At 40.5% G+C, this 19,358-nt stretch overlaps 1 protein-coding gene across 3 annotated transcripts; it reads right to left on the minus strand.

Moving 5' to 3' along the window:
- Positions 1–4,482: 4,482 nt before the first annotated feature.
- LOC141566480 (patr class I histocompatibility antigen, B-2 alpha chain-like) lies at positions 4,483–9,038 on the minus strand. Of its 3 annotated transcripts, none has more exons than XM_074311058.1 (8): positions 8,939–9,038; positions 8,692–8,795; positions 7,279–7,557; positions 6,806–7,084; positions 6,310–6,585; positions 6,016–6,161; positions 5,306–5,350; positions 4,483–5,188 (listed from the first exon to the last, which is right to left on the minus strand). In XM_074311058.1, the coding sequence occupies exons 2-8, from the start codon at positions 8,753–8,755 to the stop codon at positions 4,907–4,909; spliced, it is 1,371 nt and encodes a 456-aa protein (XP_074167159.1). In that variant the 5' UTR covers positions 8,756–8,795; positions 8,939–9,038; the 3' UTR covers positions 4,483–4,906. The 3 variants fall into 3 exon arrangements, with proteins under 3 accessions (XP_074167159.1, XP_074167162.1, XP_074167160.1); XM_074311061.1 differs by lacking the exon at positions 8,939–9,038 and adding an exon at positions 5,535–5,567 and having other exon boundaries at positions 6,054–6,161; positions 8,692–8,812; XM_074311059.1 differs by lacking the exon at positions 8,939–9,038 and having other exon boundaries at positions 8,692–8,812.
- Between the last annotated feature and the right edge of the window lie 10,320 nt (positions 9,039–19,358).

Consider the following 19,358-nt stretch of genomic DNA (forward strand, 5'->3'; position numbering starts at 1 on the left):
CTGAATATTATAGTCAATACCTCACAATTCTTTTTTGCCTTGGGCCATAAAGCCTACTCTGGTCTTTTGAAATGAAGACACAGGAGTTTTGAATGGATTAATGGGCAGTGCTGATGGTATTATCGCCCTTCCTTTTCCTCCTCCTTCTCCCTTGGCCCATGAAGGTGAAGCAGAGGGAAGAGGAATTGGAAAATTCCAAAGGCTGATTTAAAATCCAACCTGAGCTTTGCACATAAAAAGAACTAAACCTCTTCTCAACGGAAGAGTAATCAAATTCCTTAAGACAATAATACATGAGATAAACCAACAAAACGCTAAGAAGAATTTCTCCAACTGAAGTCCATGTGGTTCGTTTAGTTCCCTCCTTAGCTTCAGCCACTGGTTTGTGTAGTAACCTAGCTTTTTCTTCTTTCTCTATCTCAATCTGTAATTTAACCTGCAATTCTAGCAACTCCTTTTTAATTGTTTGTCGTTCTATTTTCAACTCAACTTCTAGTTGTCGCATTTTATACTCTATACAGTCATACAAACACATTAGCTCTAGGTTGCTCCCTGTCCGAGCTATATTTAATGGGTGTGGGGGTAGCCTTCTGGGAGCTTGATTACAAGCTTCCTACTGTTCTTCAGTGGTGATCTTTGTTAAAAGATCTTCCATCTGGCTCTTTAACCTCTTTATATAAGCATTATGTTCAACTGTATCCTTGAGCCTGATCCCAGAGTTACCTGGGTTCATATTGCCTCTTTTCCCTCCTAAGTGGCATTTCTACCGGATCTTTCAGAATCTTAATTCTGAATATTAAATATTTTCAAAACCTGATAATTCCTGATGCATCCACGTTGGGCGCCATTTGTAACATGCCCTCCTGTCAGTTACAATTACTAGTCTGTCCTAGGCCCAACAGGTGTGTAGTGGGATCTCAGAGTTGTCTTAATTTTCATTTTTCTGATCAACTTTTCCTATGACTAGAAAAGTTTTAATTTCATCTGAAAATACCCTTTGACCATTTATCAATTGGAAAATAGCTTGAATTCTTATGAATTTGAGGCAATCCTCTATGTATTTTAAAAATACAGTGTCAACTCTACCCGGCTCGCCTCCTCTGAGGCCTTCAAAGGTCTCTGGCCACGATCTCTTGAATCTATAGTTTAATAACCAGTAGCGCGCACAAGAACAGCCACCTGTAATCTTAAAAGCCTTTATTATATCTACTCACATAATGCCCTGACTTGATGACCTGACTTGTTGGTTCCCTAGTGAACACCTGGTCTGAAGACCCACATGTTCACTACCAAACTCCTTACCTCTCACGACTATCCATCAGCTTGGCTTGGCTACCCCAGGCTAGGGAGCCAGGTTAAAGAGAGTGACTGCTGTCTGCAGTGGGCTTATAAAGGGCCTGTGAGGTCACACACACAGCCAATCATGGAGAGAGCGTCACCCATTATGAAACTATCTCAGTATGGTCAAGATCCCACCCACAGGGCAGTCCATATCCACAGAGATTACTTTCAGGCCACTCAATCTCCTGTTGTGCTGTGGCCCCGCCCATTTAAAGAGCCCTTACAGGTTTTTAATTTTCAAAATACATACAAAGATAGTTTTAACATAAGCCTTGCAAAACCTTATATTCCAAAATTTTCTCCTTTTTTTCCCTTTCTCCTCTCCTAGGCAGCATGCAGTTCAATACAGGTTACTACAAGTCTTCTAAGCCTATTTCCACATTTGTCATAGTGTGCAAGAAAAATCGGATCAAAAGAGGAAAAACCTTAAAAAGAAAAAAATTCATAAAAATAAACAATAACAACAATAAAAAAGGAGAAAACACTTTGATTTGCTCCACCTTCAGTCTCCATAATTCTTTCTCTGGGCACAGAAGTCTATTGGTATTGCCTTGAATTACTCATTGTTGAAAAGAGCTAAGTCCATCATAGTTGATCATCCCATAATCTTGTTGGTGCTGTGTACAAAATTCATTTAGTTCTACTGTCTTCACTTAGCATTAATTCATGTAAGTCTCTCTATGCCTTTTTAAATTTTTTTTTATTCTTACATTTTATTCATAGGTAATTTTTCAGCATTGACAATTGCAAAACCTTTTATTTCTACTTTTCCCCTCCTTCCCCCAGATGGCAGGTTAACCAATACATGTTAAATATGTGAAAGTATAAGTTAAATACAATATATGTATACATATCCAAACAGTTATTTTGCTGTACAAAAAAGAATTGGACTTTGAAACTGTTTACAATTAGCCTGTGAAGGAAGTAAAAAATGTAGGCAGACAAAAATATAGGGATTGGGAATTCTATGTAATGGTTTATAGTCATCTCCCAGAGTTCTTTCGCTGGGTATAGCTGGTTCAATTCATTACTGCTCTGTTGGAAATGATTTGGCTCATCTCATTGTTGGAGAGGGCCTCGTCCATCACAATTGATAATCATATAGTAGTATTGTTGTTGAAGTATATAATGATCTCCTGGTCCTGCTCATTTCCCTCTCCATGTCTTTTTGAAAACATCCTGCTGATCTTTTCTAACAGAACAATAATATTCCATTATATTCATATACACTACCTTACTCAAACACTTTCCAACTAATGGGCATCCACTCACTTTCCAGTTCCTTGCCACTACAAAAATTTTTGCATGTATGAGTCCTTTTCACATTTTTCTATTCTCTTTGGGATACAGACTCAGCAGAGACTGCTGGATCACAAGATATGCACAGAAACTAGCATTTCTTTTTTTTCAAATCATTATTTTTTATTAAACCTTTTTATTTTCAAAACATATGGGTGGATAATTTTCAACATACATGCTTGCAAAACCTTGTATTCCAAATGTTTTTCCTCCCTTCCACCCTATTTCCTCTGCTACATGGCAAGTAATTCAATCGATGTTAAACATGTACAATTCTATACATATTTCAGTAATTATCATGCTGCACAAAAAGAATCAGATCAAAAAGGGAAAAAATGAGAAAGAAAACAAAATGCAAGCAAGCCACAACAAAAAAGTAAAAATACTATGTTGGGATTCATATTCAGTTCCCACAGTGCTTTCTCTGGGTGTAGATGGCTCTCTTCATCACTGAACAATTGGAATTGGCCTGAATCATCTCATTGTTGAGAAAAGCCATATCCATCCAAATTTATCATCATATAATCTTGCTGTTGCCATTTACACTGATCTCCTGGTTCTGCTCATTTCACTCAACATCAGTTCATGTAAGTCTCTCCAGGCCTCTCTGAAATCATCCTGCTGGTCGTTTCTTACAAAACAATAGTATCATATACCATGACTTGTTCAGTCATTGAAGGTAATCCACTGTTTCCAGTTCCTTGCCACTATAAAAAGGGCTGACACAAACATTTTTGTATATATGAGTCCCTTTCCCTCCTTTATAATCTCTTTAGGATACTAGCCCAGTACAAACACTGCTGGATCAAAGGGTATGCACAGTTTGATAGCCCTTTGGGCATAGTTCCAAACTGCTCTCCAGAATGGTTGAATCAGTTCACAACTCCACCAACTATATTAGTGCCCCAGTTTTCCCACATTTTCCTCCAATATTTGCATTATATTTTTCTATCATTTTAGCCAATCTGAGAGGTGTGTAGTGGGATCTCAGAGTTGTCTTAATTTTCATTCTTCTGATCAACTTTTCCTTTGACTAGAAAAGTTTTAATTTCATCTGAAAATACCCTTTGACCATTTATCAATTGGAAAATAGCTTGAATTCTTATGAATTTGAGGAAATCCTCTATGTATTTTAAAAATAAGGCCTTTATCAGAACCCTGAAATGTAAAAATGTCTATCCAGTTTAGTGCTTTCCTTCTAATTTCATCTGTTTGTTTTGTATGTACAAAAAGTTTTTACCTTAATCAAAATTATCCATTTTGTATTCAATAATGTACTCAAGTTCTTCTTTGGCCACAAATCACTTCCTTCTCCACAGATTTGAGAGGTAAACTATCCTTTGTTCTTCTACTTTACTTATAGTTTCACAATGTATGTCTAAATCACGAACACATATTGATCTTATCCTCATATAGGGTACTAGGTGTAGGTCAATGACTAATATCTGCCATACTAATTTCCAATTGTTGTCAAATAGTGAGCTCTTATCCCAGAAGCTGGGGTTCTTGGGTTTATAAAAGACGAGATGATTACAGTTATTTACTATTGTGTTGCAAATGTAATGTATTCCATTGATCAACTATACTTCTTAGCCAGCACCAAATAGTATTGATGATTGCTGCTTTATAATAAAGTTTTAGGTCTAGTACAACTAGGCCAGCTTCATTTGCACTTTTTATTAACTACCTTGAAATTCTTGATGTGCACCTGATCAGCATAAACCAGGCAAACATCTGTACCCTCACAATGTACAATATACTGCTTCTCCCCCAGACTAATTTGTTTATTTCTTCCAGGTCACAGCTGCATTCACAGACATAGCAGAGCAAATTAAAGAATTCTTAGGTCTTAAAGCTTTAATTTATTTTCCCAAATAAATGGCCATTCTTCAAATGGCCAGAACATCTCCACATTGTCATTCCATTCGCCCAAAACAAAGGTGAATTGAAATTGTAGAGAAATGTTGAAGATTCAAAAAAAAAAAAAAAAATCATTCACAGTGCAAATTTTTCCAAGAAGTAAAATATCAGTTTAGTGAAACATCAGATGTTAAGGAGATCCAAGCAATTCCAATAGACTTTGGACAGAAAATTCTATCTGCATCCAGAAAAAGAAATATGGAGACTGAATGTAAATCAACACATGCTACATTAATTTTTTTTGGTTTTCTCTCCCATGGTTTTTCCTTTTCTGATTTTTCTCTCCCAACATGATTCATAAAGCAATGTGTATCAAAAATAGATAAATAAATTTTTAAAAAATATGTTAAGGAAACATGATTTCCAAAGTTTTTTGCTTTTTAGTGCTATTTTTATTGCCTAAAAAGCAAAACAGGTAGAAAGAAAGAAGGAAGGTAGGAATGGGAGGCCTTAGATAACAGATTGAGGGCATTAGAGATGCTTCTCTGAATTTGCTCCGTGGAGTACAGTGATGATCACAGGGGCCAATCTGGGAAGGGAAGGCAAAGGTCAACAGGAAGAGGACAAGAATTAGGATGAGAATTATCCTTTTTTCTTTCTTGAGTCCACAGATGGCAATTCTCTCAAGCTGAAGAAAGAAAGGCAGATTAAGGAGCATCCTCAAATTCACCTCAAGCCTCTCTTCCCTCTCAGCACCCATTTGTCCCCTTCATTTGTCCCCTTCACACCAGCCTCAGAGTCTCACCTTTGGCTGACAGAGAGACATCTGACCCCTGTGCACTATCATTGCCTGGAGACAAAAGAGGGAAACAACCAGTCCGGGACACACATTCCAGAACCAGGGGATGGGAAGGCAAAGGGACCCAAGGGGGGGACTTTCAGTAAGTCTCTTCTCTGACTTCTCATTTCCCAAGTCCCAAAGATACCATGGGCTGGCTCCTCCTTCCTCCCTTCCACATCAGCCTTTCACTTACCTGCAGCCTGAACATAATCCCCTCCTTTTCCACCTGGGAAAGAAAAACAAATTCCATAGTCCAGGAGAGGAGACCACACTAAGACCCCAGAAGTTCACTGAGCTGTGTTGCAGACACAATAAATGACACTGACTCTATCCCCCCCCCTCCAGTTCAATACCTAGCTCTCAGAGGAAAGGGGAAAAGAGGCACCAGGAAGGGCACTTTCCAACCCCAGTCCTGCATCACAGGTTCTATCCTGGTCTGGCCCAGTGACAGAACTCCCAGTCTGTTTAGCAGAAACCCCTGTGTCCATTTCTATGAGTCTGAAGCAGGTTCCCCTCAGCCAGCCTGTTGTACCACTACAAGGTACACTCCAGAAAGTGTCTTCCACTTACAGGTTTATTCATCTAGAACCTGAGGCCTGGCTGACAGTCTCTTAGCTGGGAAAGAGAGAACTTGGGGAGAGACGGACAAGCTCAGAGGAAGCCTGGATCTCCACGGTGCCTGTGCCTAATGACCCCTTCCAGTCCTGCCCACCTGAAGTCTTCTTCCTCCAGACCACAACTCCAGCAATGACAGCAGTGAGGAGGAGGAGGGCAGCAGCAAGGACCCCCACAATGATCCAGGGGGAGGAGGACTCTGGCTCTGAAATGCAAAAGGGAGCTGGAAGGCTGGGATCCTCTCTGGCCTGAGATTCACTGACCCTTCCCTCACTCCCCCTGCAGCTCCCCCTCCCTCTGCTCCCTCTGGGAGGTGGGAATGGCCACCCCCCAGCCCCCCTCACGATCCTTACCCCATTTCAGGGTGAGGGGCTCAGGCAGGCCCTCGTGCTGAACTCGGCAGCTATATTTCCCTTCCTGGCCCGAGGTCACCCCCACAGCCGCCCACTTCTGGAAGGTGCCATCTCCAGCAGGCCTGGTCTCAATGAACTCTGTGTCCTGGTGCTGTTCCTCCCCCTCCCTCAGCCAGGTCAGAGAGATCTCCGAGGGGTAAAAGTCCTGGGCCCGGCACTGCAGGGTCACCTCCCCATTGGAGGCGCTGTGACGGGTCACTCGGGCAGAAGGGGGATCTGGGGGCAAAGGTCAGAGGCATTTCCAGGCTTGCCCTTTACCCCTTGTCCTTCAGGGCCATAAGGTCAGACAGGGAAAAGGGCACACCGCACAATCCGGGCCCTGAGGTCCTTGGGTGCCTGGATGAGAACTCGGGGCTGAGGCTGCAGGGGAGGTGGAAGGGGGAGGCTGAGGCCTAGAGGGCGGAGCACACTCGGGCTGATGGGGGGGGGGGGGTACCTGTTCTCTGCAGAGTCTCCTTCCCCATCTCCAGGTACTTCTTCACCCACAGCACGCACGTTTCCTCCAGGTAGGCTTTAGTTCCCTCTGCAAAGCTCCTCTCCGCCTCCCACTTGCGCTTCGTGTTCACCGCCTGGTCCGCCGCAGCCGTCCATGTGAGGGTCTCCGTGTCCAGGGCGATGTAGTCCTGCCCGTCGTAGGCGAACTGCTCAAACCCGCGCTTGAAGGAGAGGTCCGGGGAGACCTCGCAGCCGTACATGCGCTGAATGGTGTGGACCCCTGCCCCGCCCCCAGCCCCAGGGTCAGCACCTCCAGCCTCTGCCCCACAGGGCTGACCCTGGGACGCCCCCCCAGGGCTCCCGAAGTCATTGGGGGGGTCCTCCCTCAGTGGGACCCGCGGGGACCGAGGGATGGGTCCGGACCCGGCTCCTCCCCGCTCCTCACGTGATGAGTGACCCGGGCCCGTCACTCACCGCCCTCGCTCTGGTTGTAGTAGCCGCGCAGGTTCTGCAGGCTCACTCGGTAAAATTGTGTGTTCCCCTTACTGATCTGCGTCTGCCGCTCCCAATAGTCCGGGTCCTCATTCTGCACCTTCTCTATCCACGCCGCCCGCGGCTCCACCCTCTGACTCGCGCTGTCGCTGTCGAAGCGCACGAACTGCTGATCGTCCACGTAGCCCACAAGGAAGAACCGCGGCTCCCCGAGCCCGGGCCGGGACACGGCGGTGTAGAAATACCTCATGGAGTGAGAGCCTGAGACGTGGGGACGCGGGCCGGGCTCAGGGCGGTGACCGCGGGCCCGACCCCGGCTGCCTGGTGTCAGGGGTCAGGCCCGGGTATGACCCCTGACCTCGTCCCGCCCGGGTGTGACCCGGACTGGGAACAACAAATCTGGAGGTGCCTCCTCACCCCCGGAATCCCAGCCCCTCTGCCCCACACTGCTGGTGCCCCGCCGTAGTAAGATGTCACAATTTTAATTTATATACTATGCCAGTATTAATTTTTTTTTTAGTCTTAAAATAATCTAATCACATTATATCCATGATACAAGACATACTTATATATAGAACATTCATATATATTCCCCTATCATATAAGCATGTAAATTACATATCATGTTATAATAAATATTTATGTATGTAGAGCATACATTTATTTACCACTAGCATATAATAATATACATGTTAATCATATATTACTAATTACATTAATATAAGTATTACTAATAATTATATAACATGCCGATCATTACCTAATAAATCTCATATAGTACATAATACATATGTTTCTCACTTTAGCGCTTTGAGATCCGCACAACCCCTCTCCTGACAACAATACAGTAGATCCTAGTGGCCCTCGGACTGGGCGTTGCCCCCCCCCCTCCCAACACCGAAGCTCTCTCCTCTGGTCCAGGTCTCGGGTCCCTCCCACTTCTCACCCTCGGCCCCCCACTCTGTGTCCTCGCCGGGCCCCTCCTCATCCTCGCCCCTAAATCCTCTGTGTTCTTAAAAAAGCCTCTGGTTCTCCGTCCTCCCCCTCCCTGCGGGGGCTCCCAGGCTCCGCTCCTTAGCGCCCCCGCACTGTCGCACCCTTCCTCCTGCACCTCTTTCCCAGCGCCCGCGCCCTCACACCCACCCACCCCCTGACCCCGGCCCCAGGCCGCCCCCCGCCTGCCGAACCCCAGCTAAGGGACGGCGGTCACCGCCCCCGGCCACTCTCTCTCGTTCGCCGCTTCTTCCTCCCCCACCGCCGAGACTGCAGCTTTCTCACTGCGGGGGGTGGGGGGCTTGGAGGAGCTTTCCGTGGCAGACCCCCATCCCGCCCCCAGTCTCCCAGGGACACTGTGTCCGGTCTCCCGGCGGCCGGGGAGTGCTGTTCTCCACTTACCCGCCCGGGTCTCCGTCAGGGCCAGGGCCCCCAGCAGAAAGAGAGCGCGCGCCTGAGAGCCCATGATGGACAGGCAGCCGGCAAGATCCCTGACAGCAGGTTACCTTCGGGTTATATAGGAGGAATCCTTAACTTCTGATTGGCTTCGCTGAGTTCTGCCACCCAATAGGAAACGGGAGCCAGAAAACGTCATCGGGGAATGGGCAGAATAAACCTGCCCAGGTTAGAGACCAAAACTGAAACTGACCTGAGGAAATCCCCAACGTTGCAGCCCTTGTCTCTTTCTGGGTTATTCCCGGAGCTCTCTCCTGCCTCCCGTCCTTCCTCAGGGACCCACAGCCCTGGTGCTCTCGGCCTGAACAGAGAAAAATCGGGTCCCAGCCGCAGCCCCTCCCCCTGGCCTTCCAGCCTCCGGCCCTCCTCAGTCCCTGCCCTTCCCAGGGGAGTTAGGAAGACCTGAGTTCTAATCCAGCCCTCAGACAAGTTACAATAAAAACAATAAAAACAGGCGGGAACAACTTAATTATTAAGATGGGGAGATGAGGGGAAGAATACAATTTCAGCATAAGGTAAACTCCGAACTGCCTCATATAGGAAGGAATCCATTCCTCGTAAACTTTGTCAGAAACAAAGGCCTTGGGCACATTTGGGAGGTTTCCTTCTTTCTTGTCTCAAACTCCGACTAGGAAACCACTGAACTGCATATTTTATAGAGAACATAAAATTAGCCTTAGAAAGAATCAAACACGTTAGAAAATGGGGACCAACAGCGTTAACAGATTTTCTCACAAGATTGTAGAGATAGCAAGGAGCCAGTTTGAGCTAGGAACCTCCGTGCTGTCATTCCTGACCCAATCCTCCTTCTACCCCCTTGTTCTAGAGAGTCCTGAAATGAAGGCTCCTCTGGTGAAGGACACCTGGTAATTCCATTTGTTAACATTTTCTTTATTAGATTATTCAAATCAACTATTAGTTCTTCTTTTGATCCCAATGGTGAATAAAAAATTCCCCTAACACTGCCCCTGGTTATTTTCCTTTGTGCTTTCCTTCTCCATAGCACAACTATCTGACACAACAGTTTTCTAGGGAAAATGCAGAAAGGTTCTTCCATTTTTTCCCTATTGTTTGAGTGACACTTCCCCTGTGAAAGTTTAGGAAGAAGGCTCCTCAGCCCCTCACTTTCACAGCTCCCAACAATCTCCTCTCTCAGAACCTCCCATGTTCTCCTTTATCCCCAAATTCCTATACCCCATAGATCTCACAGCCCCAGCCTTGGTCAGTCCGTACCTGGACTATGATGTTCAGTCTGTGGCACCCCATTTTAGAAAAGGCCTGGGCAAACTAGAATGTGCTCAGGAGACAGGGCCAAGAATGATGAGGGGAATGGTTAAAGGAATTGTGGATTTTTACCTGGAAGAAGAGAAGATACTGAGTGAATAAAATGGCTATTTTTAAGCATTTGAATATTTTTTTTGGAAAATGAATGAGATGATTCCAAGAGGGCACAGCTGGGAACTGAATGTACATTACAGAAATGCAGATTTCACCTTAGGATTCTATCTAGAAGTCTAATGGCATGTCTCTGGAAGTAATAAATTCCCCTCCTTGGAGGTCCTTGGAGAGCTAGATGGTTAAGATGTAGAAGAGATTGTTGTTCAGAGAGGAGCTGGAGTGCATACCTAAGGTAGCTTGGAGCACTTAATCAATGATTCTGAATCATGAGCCCTGTCAGCATCCATTCCTGAAAGAGAAAATGCCAGTCAGGCAAATGGAACAAGGAAGGAAAAAGAAAAAAACATAGGCACAAATCACAAGCATACACATGTTGCTTACTACAAGTTTTAATGTCAAGTCTAGCAGGTTTCCAGGTTTTGCAGATGATATGATGGTAGACTTAGAGAACCCCAGAGATTCTACTAAAGAGCTATTAGAAATAACCCACAACTTTAGCAAAGTTGCAGGATACAAAATAAATCCACATAAATCATCAGTATTTCTATACATCACTAACAAAATCCAATAGCAAGAGATACAAGAGAAGTTCCATTTAAAATAGCTGTGGAGAGTATAAAATATTTGGGAATCTATCTGCCAAGGGGAAAGTCAGGAACTTTATGAAAAAAACTACAAAACCCTTTTCACTTAAAGTCAGATCTAAACAATTGGAAAAATATTAAGTGCTCTTGGATTGGTCAAGTGAATATAATAAAGATGACAATACTCCCCAAACTAATTTATTTATTTATTTAGCGCTATACCAATCAGACTCCCAAGAAACTATTTTAATGGCTAGAAAAAATAACAAAATTCATATGGAAGAATAAAAGGTCAAGAACTTCAAGAGAAATAATGAAAAAAAAATCAAACAAAGGTGGCCTAGCTGTACCTGATCTAAAATTATATTATAAAGCAGCGGTCACCAAAACCATTTGGTATTGGCTAAGAAACAGACTAGTTGATCAGTGGAATAGATTAGGTTCACAGGACAAGATAGTGAACAACTATAGCAATCTAGTGTTTGACAAACCCAAAGATCTCAAATTTTGGGATAAGAATTCACTACTTGAGAAAAACTGCTTGGCAAATTGGAAATTAGTATGGCACCAACTAGGCAGTGACCCACATTTAACACCATACACCAAGATAAGGTCACAATGGATTCATGATCTAAGTATAAAGAATGAGATTATAAATAAATTAGAAGAACATAGGATAGTTTACCTCTCAGAACTGTGGAGGAAGAAGGAATTTGTGACCAAAGAAGAATTAGAGTGTAAAGGGCTAGAACTGAGCAGATGTACTTGACCTAGACGCAAGGTGACCAGCACTTAGGGCTACTTACCAATGGGACAATTCTCTATTAATATGTTTGGAGGATGACCCTACTCAACTTGCTTGATCTGTGGGTGTGGTGAGAGAAGGGAGGAGAGATCAGTGGGTGCAGTAGGAGGAGAATGATTCTTTCTTTTGGTGGTGGAGAGAGAGGAAGGAGGTGTGGAGATTGCTAGATCTAATCCCCTGAGAGCAACCCCAAAAGACCAAGAATAAAGACTTTTGCTTATTCTGACTCCGGCTGATTCTAAGATATATCCAGGGTTACAACACAAGAGATCATTATTGATCACAAAATAGAAGATTTTGATTACATCAAATTAAAAAGCTTTTGTACAAACAAAACTAATGCAAACAATATTAGAAGGGAAGTAACAAACTGGGAAAAGATTTTACAGTTAAAGGTTCTGATAAAGGCCTCATTTCCAAAATATATAAAGAATTGACTTTAATTTATAAGAAATCAAACCATTCTCCAACTGATAAATGGTCAAAGGATACGAACAGACAATTTTCGGGTCAAGAAATGGAAACTATTTCTAGCCATATGAAAAGGTGTTCCAAATCATTATTGAACAGAGAAATGCAAATTAAAACAACTCTGAGATAACTACACACCTGTCAGATTTGTGTGGGACAATTTTATCCAAAATTAACTCTCAGGGGCATCTCAAGGTATAGAACAAAAGCTTTATTAGAATCTCATGAGGGCTGGGTGGTCACCCAGACTTGCAGTAAAAGGGATATATTCAGAGCCAAGAGAGAGCCACCTCCCAGTTCCCACTTGCAACTTTTGTATAGAGTACCCCAAGAAAAAAACACAGATCCACCCCCGGTACTCCTCATACACATTCTGATTATCTATATAAGTTGTGTTCCCAATTAGGAACTGAAATGTTGACAGGTTATAAATCTTTCTTTCCCCCCCCCCGCCCCCACATGATTTTCAAGCCTATAGGCTTGATCTACTTTAGTCCATGGTTATGAGAAATCTTCACTTCAGCTACTTGTACTCAGATTGGCTAAGATGACAGAAAAAGATAATGCGGAATGTTGGAGGGGATGCGGGAAAACTGGGACACTAATAAGTTGTAGGTGGACTTGTGAACAGATCCAACCATTCTGGAGAGCAATTTGGAACTATGATCAAAAAGTTATCAAACTGTGCATACCCTTTGATCCAGCAGTGTCACTACTGGGCTTGTATCCCAAAGAGATTTTAAAGAAGGGAAAGGAACCCATATGTGCAAAAAATGTTTGTGCAGTCCTTTTTGTAGTGGCCAGAAACTGGAAACTGAGTGGATGCCCATCAATTAGAGAATGGCTGAATAAATTGTGGTATATGAATGTTATGGGATATTATTATTCTGTAAGAAATGACCAGCAGAATGATTTCAGAAAGATCTGGAGAGACTTACATGAACTGATGCTGAGTGAAATGATCAGAGTCAGGAGATCATTATATACTTCAAACAACAATACTATATGAGGATCAATTCTGATGGATGTGGCTATCCTCAACAATGAGAGAATTCAAATCAGTTCCAAGAGATCAGTAATGAACAGAACGTGCTACACTTAGCAAAAGAACACTGGAAAATGAGTGTGGACCACAACATAGCATTTCCACTCTTTCTGTTATTATTTACTTGCACTTTTGTTTTTCTTCTCTCTTTCTAAATCTTATTTTTCTTGTGCAGCAAGATAACTGTATAAATATGTATACATATATTGTATTAAAATATAGTTTAACATATTTAATATGTATGGGACTACCTGCCATCTAGGGGAGGGAGTGGAGGGAAGGAGGGGAGAAGTTGAAACAGAAGTTTTTGCAAGGGTCAGTATTGAAAAATTATCCATCCATGTTTTGAAAATAAAAAGCTATTTTAAATGTCTGCAGGTTTCAGAGTATAGAACATATGAAATTTAAGGCAAAACCTTAACTGTGTTAACTGAAGGACTTAGAGGCAATATAAACATTAGAGGTTCCAGGGACTTTCCAAAGTTATGTATGGCACTGCTCAAAAGAAAGCACCAAAGATCAGAGTCCTGCAAGTGTTGAGAGACAGAGACAGAAAGACAGACAGAGAGACAGAAACAAAAATCTTCATAAATGAAGGAAAAAAGCTTTGTAAGGAAGGAAACCTGGGATATTTGTTAATATGACTCCAAGGAAAAGGATTGCATGTATCAATAAAAAACATACCTAAAAGATTTATCTTGAGATTAAATAAATGATTGCTAATTTAGGGTGATTAGATTGTTGTTGCCTTTCATGAAAAGAACCATGACATTAGGGAGCTGATGTCATGATATACAAGTGAATCGGATTTGTGAGGGAGGATATACAAGATCACCTGCCTCACTGTCTTCTTCAGAACCATCTGGGTTTAGTTGCCACTTATGGATCAGGATTATTGGAGAAGGCTCTGGATGCTGTGGGAGACCTTTTACATGTCTCTGTTTGACTGAGAATATGCCCACTCAGGGAGTAAGGCTAGGTAGCTAGCAATTGAGGCAAAGAATGGCCTCTGTCACTTAGGCAATTCAATCAATCAATAATTGTGGAAGGAGATGACCCTGAGGGTTTCTAGACAAAACAGAAAAAATTACTCTATACATTCACCCTAGTCAATCACAATCCAAAAAATGACTAATTGGCAAAGAATGCTCTTTGGTGCCATCTACAGGCATTAGGAGAGTCAAGGGGCAGGTTAAGAAGTGTGAAAAATACAGTGGGGAGGAACTGAAAACTGAGAGGAGGCCTCTTGGATAATGGCTGAATAAGGTACAGTTTGTGAATGTTATGGGATATTATTGTTCTTTATGAAACGATCAGGAGGATGATTTCAGAAAACCTTGGAGAGACTTACATGAACTGATGCTGAGTGAAATGAGCAGAATCCAGAGAACATTGTACACAGCGACAACAGGGGTATGTGATGATAAGCTATGATAAACTAGACTCTTTTTCAATAATGAGGTGATTCAGGTCAATTCCAATAGACTTGTGATGGAGAGAAACATCTGTATCCAGAAAGGGGACTATGGAGACTAAATGTGGACCACACATAGGATTTTCATCTTTGTGTTGTTTGCTTGATTTTTTCCCTCATTTTTCCTTTGTGTTATGATTTTCTTGTGCAGCAGTATAAATATGGAAATATGTTTAGAAGAATTATACATGTATTGGATTATTTGCTGTCTGGGAGAGGAGGTGGTAGGAAGGAAGGGTGAAAAATTTGTAACACGAGATTTTACAAGGATGAATGTTGAAAACTATCTTTGCATGTGTTTTGAAAATTAAAAGCTGTTAGGATCCTTACAAGGTGCTAAGTCAGTTGTCTAATTTAGCATGATATTTAACAATTCTCTAGTTCAGAGTTCATCCCTTTCACACCTTTAAGAGAGCATATAAAAGGACAAGCCCACTCTCTGGGAGGAACTTCACAACTAGGATTGACTTCTGGGAAACCCACAATCCCACTCTCTGGGAGGAAGAGTCAAGATTCATTCCAACTTCCATGTTTATGCTGGCTGGAGACATTGGGAGGACGAGAAGCTGGAGGCTGAAGGACAAACCTTTGAATTCGGAGACATTTGGACAAGAGCTCTCAGGAGCCAAGAAGAGAAATAGGCCTCTACTAAAGCTAACCAGGCCCCAGGAAAAGATTCAGGATTTTTGAAGGACACAATAAAGGATCTGGACTTTAATTCCTGGCTGAATTTGAGGTGATTATTTGAACTGAACTGAAACTAAGGCTGCCTCCAGAAGTATCCCCAAGAAACCTGCTCCCAGAGAACAATTACAATTTAGAGAACAGAACATTACAAAAAGCTTATATTAAAAATTTTAAAAGAATAAAAAAAGAATGAGTGGATAAAAGACAAATCATAGAAACAATAATTTCATCCAAAAGAATTACAATAATGAGACAACATACCAAAACTTATGGAATGCAGCCAAAGCAGTCTTTAGAAGAAATTGTGTATCTCTGGATGTTGCATGAATAAAATAGAGAAAAAGAAGATCAATGAATTGGGCATGGTACCAAGTAAGCCAGAAAAATTACAAATTAAAAACCTCTACTTGAGTACTAAATTAGAAATTTTGAAAATCAAAGGAAATATTAATCAAATGGAAAGTAAGAAAATTATTGAATGAATAAACAAAACTAAGAGTTGGTTTTATGAAAACACCAACAAAATAGATAAACCTTTGGTTAATTTGATTAGAAAAAGGAGAAGGGGCAGCTATGTGGCACAAATTACCAGGATTAAAAATGAAAAGGGTAAACTTACTACTAGTAAAGAGCAAATTAAATCAATATTTAGGAACTATTTTGCTCAACTATATGCCAATAAATCTGATAATCTAAATGAAATGGATGAATACTTACAAAAATGTAGATTGTCCAGACTTACAGATGAGGAAATAAATTACTTAAATAGTTGAATTTTTTTTAATGTTTGATTCGAGATTGAAGAAGATGTTAATCAACTCCCTCAAAAAAAAAAACAAAACCTCCAGGCCCAGATGGATTTACAAGTGAATTCTATCAAACATTGAAAGAACGATTAATTCCCATAATATATAAACTATTTGAGAAAATAGGAAGAGTGCTATCAAATTCCTTTAATGACATAGAAATGGTGTTTATGCCTAAACCAGAAAGGGCCAATACAGAGAAAGAATATGATAGACTAATTTCCCTAATGAATATTGATGCAAAAATTTTAAATAAAATATTAGCAAAGAGATTATAGCAAATAATCAGGATAATACATTATGACCAAGTAGGATTTATACCAGGATTTATATTGGGCTGGTTCAATATTGGGAAAATTTAACATTATTGACCATATCAATAATCAAACTAACTGAAATTATATGATAATCTCAATAGATGCAGGAAAAACACTTGACAAAATACAGCACTCATTCCTATTAAAAAAAAAAAAAAACAACAACAAAACACTAGACAGCATAGGAATAAATGGAGTTTTCTTTAAAATGATAAACAGTATCTATCTAAAACCATAAACAAGCACTATATATAACAGAGATAAGCTAGACATCCTATAATATCAGCTGTAAAACAAAGATGCCCATTATCATCACTATTGTACAGTATTGTACTAGAAACATTACCTTGAGCAGTAAGAGAACAAAAAGAAATTGAAAGAACCAGAGTAGGTAATGAGAAAACAAAATTTTCACTCTTTGTAGATAATATGATGGGATACTTAGAATTTCCTAGAAATTCAACTTAAAAAAACTACTAGAAACAATTAACTTTAGCAAAGTTGTAGGATATAAAATAAACCCACATAAATCATCAGCATTTCCATATATTACCAACAAAGTCCAACAGCAAGAGATGGAAAGAGAAATCACACTTAAAACTAAGTAATAGGAAATATTTAGGAATCTACCTGCCAAGACAAAGCCAGGAAATATGAACCCAATTACAAAATAATTTTCACAAAGTTGCATCTAACTATAATAAAAATGACAATTCTAACTAAATTAATCTACTTATTCAGTGCTATATTGAACTGCCAAGAAATTTTTTAGAGGAGGTAGAGCCAAGATGGTGAAGAGTCACTTTTTTTTTCCTGAGTTCTCTCCATGCCCCTCAATTAACAGCAAATCCAACCTCTAAACTGGTTTTGGAGTCACAGAACTCACAAATATTTGGAGTGTAACAAATTTCTATCAGAAGATAATTTGGAAGATCTCCAGAAAAGGTCTGTTTCAATCAGACACAGAGGAAGGCTGGCCGAGAGCAGGTAGTTGAGTGCAGGCAAGGCAACATCCCAGGTCAGTGTGTGCTCTGTTAGCCGGGGAATCTACCTGGAGAAATCTACAGCAGTGTTGACTATTCTGTCCTAATCTCAAGTCAGTAAATCAGCAGATTAGCTATATGACATCCAATACAAATATAAAATGCAAATAGTGAGCCCCTAAACCGCAGGATTTCACGGGACCTGACCAGACACATTGGCACCAGAAGTTAGTCAGCATTGACCCAGCACAACTTCTCTCCCCTTTGGAAGCCTGGATAATCTCCCCTTTACCCTAAATGAAGACTTCAACCTTTTTTAAAAAATAAGGAAAAAAATTAAAAAGAACTCTGATCATAGATAGTTTATGGAGAAAGAGAAAATATTTCAAACACTAAAAGCAGATTGTCTCCAGATGAAGCTTCCAAGGGTGATTTGAGTAGGTGCCCATCTTACAAGGCTCTTTTGGAAAAATTCAAAAAGAATCTGAAAAGAGAGCTAGAAGAAAAATGGAGAAAGAAAATGAGAACTTTGCAAGAGGGTTTGGAAAAGGAAACACAGAAATTATCAGAAGAAAACTTACAAAATAGATTTAGTGAGATGGAAAAAACATAACTACTTAGCAAATAGATTTGACAAAGTGGAAAAAGAAAAAAAAACTCTCTGAAAAACAGAATTTGTGAAATGGAAAAAGAAAACAACCCCTTAAAAATAGAATTTGTGAAATGGAAAAAAAAATTAGTAGAACAAAATGACTCTTTTAAAAATTCAATTGGCCAAATACAAAAAGAACTAAAAAAAAGTTAACTGAAGAAAATAATTCACTACAAATTAGAACTGAACAAATGGAAAGAATGACTCAATCTAGGATTATTGGACTTCCTGAAAACCATGATGAAAAAAAAGAGCCTAGATATTATCTTTCAGAAAATTATCAAGAAAAACTGCCCTGATGTCATAGAATCAGAAGATAAAATAGCCATTGAAAGAATTCACCAATCACCTCCTGAAAGAGATCCCAAAATGAAAACTCCAAGGAATATCATAGCTAAATTTCACAACTATCAGACCAAGGAAAAAATATTGCTAGCAGCCAAAAAGAAACAATTCAAATACCAAGGAGTCACCATCAGGATTACCCAGGACCTAGCAGTTTCCACCTTAAAGGAAGGAAGAGCTTGTAATCTGATATTCCTAAAGACAAAGGTAAAATAAGGGCAATTACATCTCATGAAGAGGCAAAGAGGACCTTTTATAATTGAGGGATAGAAAGAAGGGAGTTAAACATTGTGGGAATCTTACTCTCATCAGATTTGGTTAAAAAATATTAGACATATTTGGTTTCACAAAGAAATGTGATTCACTTTATAAGGAGTGGGAAGGGAAAGGGGAAAGGAAAGGCGGAGTTTAATAGAAGAGAAAAGAGAAGTAATAGGAGAAAGGTATAAAAACGGGGAAGGCCTGCTTGAGAAACATGGTGATCAGGAGCAAAATACTGGGGAGGAGGAAAAGGGGAAAAGGAAAGAAAAACTTAACTTGAGGTAAATAAGATGGTGGGAAATATAGAATTAGTCACTTTAACTGTGAATGTGAATGAGATGAATGAACTGTCCCATAAAACAGAAGCAGATAGCAGATTGATTAAAAGCCAGAATCCTACAATAAGTTGTTTACAAGAAATACATTTAAATTTAAAATTATACATTCAGAGGAAAGATAAAGGACTAAAGCAGAATCTATTATACTTCAGGTGAAATTTTTTAAAAAGCAGGGTAGTGATCCTGATTTTAGATCAGACAAAAGTAAAAGTAGATCTAATTAAAAGAGATAAAGAAGGAAACTATGTCTTGCTAAAGGATACCATAGATAATGAAGTAATATCAATTCTAAACATATATGCACCAAGTGGTATAGCATCTAAATTCCTAAAAGACAAGTTAAGAGAGCTGCAAGAAGAAACAAACAATAAAATTATACTAGTGGGGGATCTCAGCCTTGCTCTCTTAGAACTAGATAAATCAAACCACAAAATAAATAAGAAAGAA

Source organism: Sminthopsis crassicaudata, chromosome 4 (assembly GCF_048593235.1).
Source record: "Sminthopsis crassicaudata isolate SCR6 chromosome 4, ASM4859323v1, whole genome shotgun sequence".
Lineage (NCBI taxonomy): Eukaryota > Metazoa > Chordata > Mammalia > Dasyuromorphia > Dasyuridae > Sminthopsis > Sminthopsis crassicaudata.